General features: G+C 49.9%; 1 protein-coding gene across 1 annotated transcript; it reads left to right on the plus strand.

The window, feature by feature from the left end:
- Positions 1-4,138: 4,138 nt before the first annotated feature.
- CDC20 (cell division cycle 20) lies at positions 4,139-7,944 on the plus strand. Its single transcript, XM_069477827.1, has 10 exons — positions 4,139-4,367; positions 4,480-4,628; positions 4,717-4,813; positions 4,961-5,089; positions 5,188-5,384; positions 5,497-5,591; positions 5,737-5,965; positions 6,124-6,249; positions 7,245-7,362; positions 7,712-7,944. The coding sequence occupies exons 1-10, from the start codon at positions 4,187-4,189 to the stop codon at positions 7,888-7,890; spliced, it is 1,500 nt and encodes a 499-aa protein (XP_069333928.1). The 5' UTR covers positions 4,139-4,186; the 3' UTR covers positions 7,891-7,944.
- Positions 7,945-8,000: the final 56 nt, after the last annotated feature.

Consider the following 8,000-nt stretch of genomic DNA (forward strand, 5'->3'; position numbering starts at 1 on the left):
ATTCCATTCTTAACACAGTCTCTAATCCCATCTATTCTCAGTGCCTTTACTATACGTTGACTATTCCAAAGTTCTTATCTCCAGCCCAGACTTCTACTAAGGCACCTATGATGCTTTATGCAAATAACTATTTACATGTCTGTCTCCCGCTACTAGATTGTGAGCTCCTTGAGGGCAAGGGCCGTGATTTATTTGTCCTTTTCCCCCAGCACCTAGAGTAGTGCTTGATGCATGATAGTAGGCCTTCAATAAAAGTTTCCTAAATGAATGAAACCTTTCTGGGCAATGTTACCTTGGCCCCATGCAAACTTCCCTCATCCTCTTAGCCAGCAATCCCCAACCTTTTTGACACCAGGGACCAGTTTCCTGGAAGACAGTTTTTCCACGGACATGGGGTGGGAGAGGGTAGGAGGGATGGAGGGGTCATTGCCTCACTCCACCTCAGGTCTCTGGCGTTGGGTTCTCATGGGAAGTGCCCAACTTGGATCCCTCGCAAGCACAGTTTATAGTGGGGTTCACACTCCTATGAGGGTCTGATGCCCATGCTGATCTGATGGGGGGTGGTTTTGGGCAGTGATTAGAGTGATGGGGAGCGGCTGTGGGTGCAGGTGGGCATTCATATGCAGCAGTAAATGTACATAGACAATTCCAGTTATGACTTTCCCTAACATATTCAGATTCTCAAACAAATGGTTTTTTAGTTGTTGATGTTTTTTGGGTTTTTTGCTGGCTCCAAATATACACTGTATCAGTCGGGATCTTGGCAGAAATAGATGACATGCTCAAATTGAGTAATTTGATGAGAGTTTAATAAGGGGCATATGGTATTTACAAAGAGGAGAGCAAGATTTGGGAAAGCCATCAAGGAATAGTGCAGTACCCTGGGGCTAACAAGGAGCTGGCACCACCGCTGGGCATCAAAAGGTAAGGGGAAGGAGTGGTTCCCAGATCCCTGAGAGTAGCTAAGAGAGAGGGCTGCCTGGCAGGAGTTGTGGTCTTTGGTAGAGGGATGTGGCAGGGAGGGAGCCAGGGGAATAAATAGCTCAAGCTCATGTCTCTTCCATCCTAGTCTTGGGTCCTTAGGAGTAGAATCAGAGGCTTCCATATGGCTGGAGAAGGAATTATGGAGAGTGGATATACTGGATGTCTCCATTTGCCCCATCCAGACCTACTCTTCATCTTTCTCCACCTTACCCTGTGCTCTGCAAGGCTGATTCATATGGCCTGCATCAATGAATTCCCTTGGGCTCTGGTTTCTGTTTGGGTTCCACCAATGGGAAGATATTATGGGCTGAATTGTGTTACACACACACACAAATTCAAATGTTAAAGTCTTAATTCCCAGTATCTCAAATGTGACCTTATTGAGAAATAGGATCATTGCAGATATAATTAGTTAAGATGAGGTCATGGCCCCTAAGCCAATATGACTGGGATTCTTATAAAAACGGAGATTTGGGCACAGATACACAGAGGGAGAAAGCCAAGTGAAGCTGAAGGCAGAAATCATGGTGATACTTCTACATGCCAAGAAATGCCAAAGATTGCAAGCAACCCACTAGAAGCTAGGGGAGAAGTATGGAACAGATTCTTCCTCACAGCCTTCAGAAGGAACCTGCTCTACTGACACCTTTCTTTGGGACTTCTAGCCTCCAAATCTGTGAGACAATAATATTTGTCAATTAAGCCACTCAGTTTGTGGCAGCTTGTTACAGCAGCTGCATGGAGCTAATACAGAGATCAGAGGATGAACTACACAAGCAGCCTATGCTTGCTGGCTGCACACTCTCCTTATCCCATCCTTTCTACAGCCCCTTCCAAGTGGATCTCAAGCACCCACTTTCCTGATCTTGCTCACCAACATCACCGGTGATTTGTTTCCCAATGGCCAAATCTGACCTTTTCTGTCATTACTTTACTACTTGACCATTTTATAGCATAGTGGACCTCCCACTTCAAGGTCCATGTCCGTATAATCTCTATTGCCTTCCTTCATTCTTTTATTTTTAAATGTACAAATACCTTGGGGTTGTACCCTTATCCTTCTTCTCTACAGTTATCCTTAGTCCAGAAGTCACAAACTACTGGCCATGTTCTCCCCTCAGATATGTTTTCTTTGGTCCTTCCCTAGACAGAAACCCTCACTGGTTCCACAATGCCTAGCAGATAAAGTCCAAAGTCCATAGCTTAATATTTAAGGCCCTGACCAGCCTGATACTAGACTACCTCTTTTATTTTCTGTGGTTCAAGTACTCCCCCCCACCCCCCGCTTTTTTTTGAGACAGAGTCTCACTCTGTCACCCTGGGTAGAGTGCATCATAGCTCACTGCAGCCTCAAACTCTTGGGCTCAAGTAACCCTCTTGCTTTAGCCTACCGAGCAGCTGGGACTACAGACATGTGCCAACTTGCCTGGCTAATTTTTCTATTTTTTTATAGAGATGGGGTCTCACTCTTGCTAAGTCTGGTTTCTAACTCCTGAGTTCAAGCAATCCTCTCGCCTCAACCTCTCAGAGTGCTAGGATTACAGATGTGAGCCACCGTGCCTGGCCAACTCCCCACTTCTAATGCCAGGACATCCACCTCCTTGTTCTTCAAGGTAATTGGAAATAGAGAATATGAATGCTTCAAATTCAAAGATAATAACAATATTCAGTTTGGGCAAAGAGCCCCAGATTTTTCTCTGTCACCATCAGGGTTGGTGTTAGACTAATGATTGAGAACCTGATTTTCCAGCCTCTTTCTGAGACCGTACAGACTACTGTTAGGATTGCAGGAGTTAGACTGAATCCTGGCTGCACTCTTATTATTGGCTGTGAACCTTTGGGCAAGTTCCTAACCTCATTCCGACCCAGTTTCTTTCTCTATAAAACGAAGATACAATATCTGCCTTATGGGATTAAGCATTGAACTCAATAATGTATGTAAACTTTTAACACAGTAGTTAGCAGATGGTCAATAAGTGGTATCCATTATTATTTTTATTATCGCTGCTTCACCTCTGAGCATATTCACAAAATTCATTTCTGTCATCATTACAGCACTGGACTGAGTTAGCCTTGTATTCCCACCAACGTCTTTGTACGACCTCGACCAAATCTCGCCCCACCCCCACCCCCACCCTCCGAGCGGGGATGGAGAAACGGTGCACCACGCACAGGTTAGAGTGGGTCTCTAGGATTCCTGACACCTCTAAAGCCCCTGGGAGTAAGCCAAAGTGTCTCCCATAGGGCAGTCTAACCTTATCTTCCAGATAGGCGGGTTTAGATTCTGGTCCTTTTTCCTGGCCTTAAGTAATTCCCTTCCCCTCTTCCAGCCTCATTTTCCCTGTTTGTTAAACAACAACAAACAAACAAACACGTGTGTTACTTCCTCTCTAGCGGCGGGGACGGGGGTTCTGCCAGACGCCAAGCAACAATCGGGATGTACCCTAACCAGCTCCGGACTTCTTCCTTCTCCTAAGCTGCTCAACTCCGTCCTCCGGCCCCACCCTGCCCGCCTGCCGCCCGCTGGCTCCCCTCTCCCTTCTCTGAGGGATCAAGCGCTTTGGTTCTCTCCGCCGAGTTCTGCAGGCGTGTTCCATAAATATGACCCACGCGCCGCTTTACACCTCAAGCACCCGGAGCCCGACACTCCGGACTCGCGCCAGGTGGGGATGCTGAGCAGATGGGAGCGAGCGGGGAACGCCGACGCAGCGCAGGCACCACCCCGCCCAACCCCACCCGCGTTCAGCCACCAATTCCCCGGCACCGCCTTTAAAGCCCCTCTCCCACCGTTCTAAGCACGCTCCACGCATGGACTCTCGTGAGATCCGTAATATGCCCGGAAGACCCGCCCTCTGTGCCTTAGAGGCCAATGGGCGAGGGCGACGGTTACGACGGTTGGGTTTTGAAGGAGCCAATGAGTGCTCGGAGCGGAGAGTTTAAGAGGCGAAAGCCAGCCGTGCCGAAGCCGGTCTAGGATTGGAACCTGCTCGGGAACTTACGGTGAAAGGCGGCTGGGTTGAGCCGGGGTAGGGCCGCGGCCAGCGGGTACCAGGCCGGAGGGGGGTGCAGCCGAGGGTGCCTCTGATTATGTGGCCGGTCGGGGAAGGAGGAGCCCCTCGCTGTCTCTTGAGCACGGTCTCCTCTTTTCCTCCAGGGCTCGACGGGCACCAACTGGAAGGACCCCTCCCCCACAGACGCTCCCATGGCGCAGTTCGTGTTCGAGAGTGACCTGCACTCGCTGCTGCAGCTGGACGCGCCCATCCCCAATGCACCTCCCGCGCGCTGGCAGCGCAAAGCCAAGGAAGCCTCAGGGCCGGCCCCCTCACCCATGCGGGCCGCCAACCGATCCCACAGCGCCGGCAGGACTCCGGGCCGAACTCCTGGTCGGTGGAGGAGTGCGACGGGACACGGGAGCAAGAGAGAATGGCTGGGAGTAGCCTTCATGCCTCCTTTCCCAGGAACCTGGTCAGACTGTCTTCTCTCTCTCCGCCCCAGGCAAATCCAGTTCTAAGGTTCAGACCACTCCTAGCAAACCTGGCGGTGACCGCTACATCCCCCATCGCAGTGCTTCCCAGATGGAGGTGGCCAGCTTCCTCCTGAGCAAGGAGAACCAGCCTGAAGACAACCAGACGCCCACCAAGAAGGTATGTGTCACAGGGGTCTCAAGGCACGGGCTCTGACTATGTCCACTGGATAACAACATCATGCTTCACCACCACCTTTACATGCCAGGAACATCAGAAAGCCTGGGCTTTGAACCTGAACGGTTTTGATGTGGAGGAAGCCAAGATCCTTCGGCTCAGTGGAAAACCACAAAATGCCCCAGAAGGTAAGATCTGAAGTTCCTGGTTCTTGGAGGGAGATGTCAGTCCATCTCTAGGGCCGAGAGGAGCTACCTGTCTGCTCTTCTTACCTAAGACTAAGGGTAAGGGAAGTGTCAATTTTCCCAGCGTCTAGACCCACTCTGTTGCCACAGGTTACCAGAACAGACTGAGAGTGCTCTATAGCCAGAAGGCCACACCTGGCTCCAGCCGGAAGACCTGCCGTTACATTCCTTCCTTGCCAGACCGTATTCTGGATGCCCCTGAAATCCGAAACGACTACTGTAAGTGCAGCCTTATCCTTGTCCTGGGGATGGAGAAAGAGGGCCTGGGGACCAGACAAACAAGGAAGCTCACGCTCCTCCCTTTCCACATCTGGCAGACCTGAACCTTATGGATTGGAGCTCTGGGAATGTACTGGCTGTGGCGCTGGATAACAGTGTGTACTTGTGGAGTGCAAGTTCTGGTGACATCCTGCAGCTATTGCAAATGGAACAGCCTGGGGAATATGTGTCCTCTGTGGCCTGGATCAAAGAGGGCAACTACTTGGCTGTGGGCACCAGCAGTGCTGAGGTGCAGGTGAGACTTGTGTCCCTGCACTGCAACTCTGTCATCACCCAGGGGGCTTGCCCAGCTGGCAGATGTTAATGCCAAGTCCCAGTCTCTTATCCTACTGGTTTTCTCTCTCTAGCTATGGGATGTGCAACAGCAGAAACGGCTTCGAAATATGACCAGTCACTCTGCCCGAGTGGGCTCCCTAAGTTGGAACAGCTATATCCTGTCCAGGTCAGTGGTTTTTGCCAGTCTTTGGCAAAATCAGCATGATTTTTGCCCATTCTGCCCTTAACTGTACACCCCTGAACTGAAGCAGCCCTGGCTTGTTTACATTTGGTGCTGCCACAAAACCTGATTCCCTTTCTCCCTCCTCTAGTGGCTCACGCTCCGGCCACATCCACCACCATGATGTTCGGGTAGCAGAACATCATGTGGCCACACTGAGTGGCCACAGCCAGGAAGTGTGTGGGCTGCGCTGGGCTCCAGATGGACGACATTTGGCCAGTGGTGGCAACGATAACTTGGTCAATGTGTGGCCTAGTGCTCCTGGAGAGGGTGGCTGGGTTCCCCTGCAAACATTCACCCAGCATCAAGGGGCTGTCAAGGTGAGGGGGGTTGGGCTAGGGTCTCTGTAGACTCTCATCCATAACCTGGGGAATATTAAGGGGAGATGGGATGGTGGGATTGGACTGGGTTAATCTGTGACCTCTGTAGCTCCTTGTCTAGTTCTAGTACCTGCTGACCCCACCTTTATCCCACCTAGGCTGTAGCGTGGTGTCCCTGGCAATCCAGTGTCCTAGCAACAGGAGGGGGTACCAGTGATCGACACATTCGCATCTGGAACGTCTGTTCTGGGGCCTGTCTGAGTGCCGTGGATGCCCATTCCCAGGTAGTCTTTTACCTATTCCAGCCTCTCACTCCCAGATGCATTCTTACTCTGTGTAGTCTTCCTGGGCGACTATGTTCTCTTGTGGCTTCACCAACTCTATAACCTGATAATTCCCAGACTTCAAACTCGGCTCTCACTTATGAGCTCCATTTCCAACAGTCTGTGGCTGTCTCCACCTTTATGTCCTATAGGCACCACCACCTCAGTAAGTCCCAAATTAAACTTGTCATTTCCCCTTGCCTCCCTGAAATGTGTTCCTCCTTCTCTTCTTAAATTGCTTCAGAATGGAAGAACCTGCTCAGAAATATGAAAAACCTTTTAGAATCATTGTCTTCCTCACCACAATCTGTCAGTTTTTCCTCAGAATATGATTCACATCTGTCCCCTTCCCTCAGACTCACCCTTCTTCCCAGTGGAGGCCCACTACAATGGCTCCCTCACTGGGCTTCAAGCATTTATTTCCTCCAATCTGTCTTCTACACTGGTCTGAGTGGTCTATTACTGTCCTCCTTAAGCCTGTAATGGCTCCCCATCACCTATGGCATATAATCCAAATCCATTAGAATGACATTTGAGGCTTTTGCTGGTGGGCCTCCCTGTAGCCACTTCAGCTTCTCTTTCCACTCCCCCCACATGCAACTTCACGCTCGACATGGGCTCTAGAGCCAGATGGCCAAAATTCAAGTTCTGGATTTGTCACTTACTAACTTAACTTGCATGTGACCTTAAGCAACTTGTTGAACTTCCTTCTGATTGATTCCTCATCTGTAAAATGGATAATACAGATGCTCCCTGACTTACATCCCAATAAACCCATCATAAAGTCAAAAAATTGTTAAGTTAGGGACCATCGGTAATTGTCTCTCAAAGGGCTTTTGTAAGGACTGATCATTCGTCTGAGTCCGTAGCACCTGGCAGGGTGCCCGACACTGGAACTGACTCAGTTCTGATTTGAGTAGCTTGTATGTCATGCCCACACTATCCCCTCTCCACAGGTGTGCTCCATCCTGTGGTCTCCCCACTACAAGGAGCTCATCTCAGGCCACGGCTTTGCCCAGAATCAGCTGGTTATTTGGAAGTACCCAACCATGGCCAAGGTGGCTGAGCTCAAAGGTAGGTGGCTATGTCAAAAGCCAGACACAAAAGGCCACATGTTATGACTCTATATGAAATGTCCAGAATAGGGAAATCCAGAGAGATAAAACACATTCATGGTTGCCAGGAGCTGGGGGAAGAGGGTAATAGGGAGTGATGATAATGTTTTGGAATTAGTTTTATCGGTTGCACAACTTTGCAAATATACTAAAAAACACTCAATTGTGAACTTCAAAAGGATTAATTTTATGGTGTATGAATTTTATCTCAAAGCAGTTACAAAAAACGAAAAAGGCAAGGTGGCCATCAAAATTGGGATGGCTACGGTTGTGTCTGCATTAAGATATACTGTTCTCATTTGCCCCAGGTCACACATCCCGAGTCTTGAGTCTGACCCTGAGCCCAGATGGGGCCACTGTGGCATCAGCAGCAGCGGATGAGACCCTGAGGCTATGGCGCTGTTTTGAGTTGGACCCTGCACGCCGGCGGGAGCGGGAGAAGGCTAGTGCGACCAAAAGCAGTCTCATCCACCAAGGCATCCGTTGAGGACAAACCTATTGCCTTAGTTTTTTATTTTTCTAATAAAGTCATGTCTCCCTTTCTTCTTGTATGACCTGTGTCCCAGGGGCGCCTCTCTACTGGGATCAGAGAGCTAG

Source organism: Eulemur rufifrons, chromosome 8 (genome assembly GCF_041146395.1).
Source record: "Eulemur rufifrons isolate Redbay chromosome 8, OSU_ERuf_1, whole genome shotgun sequence".
NCBI classification, from domain to species: Eukaryota; Metazoa; Chordata; class Mammalia; order Primates; family Lemuridae; genus Eulemur; species Eulemur rufifrons.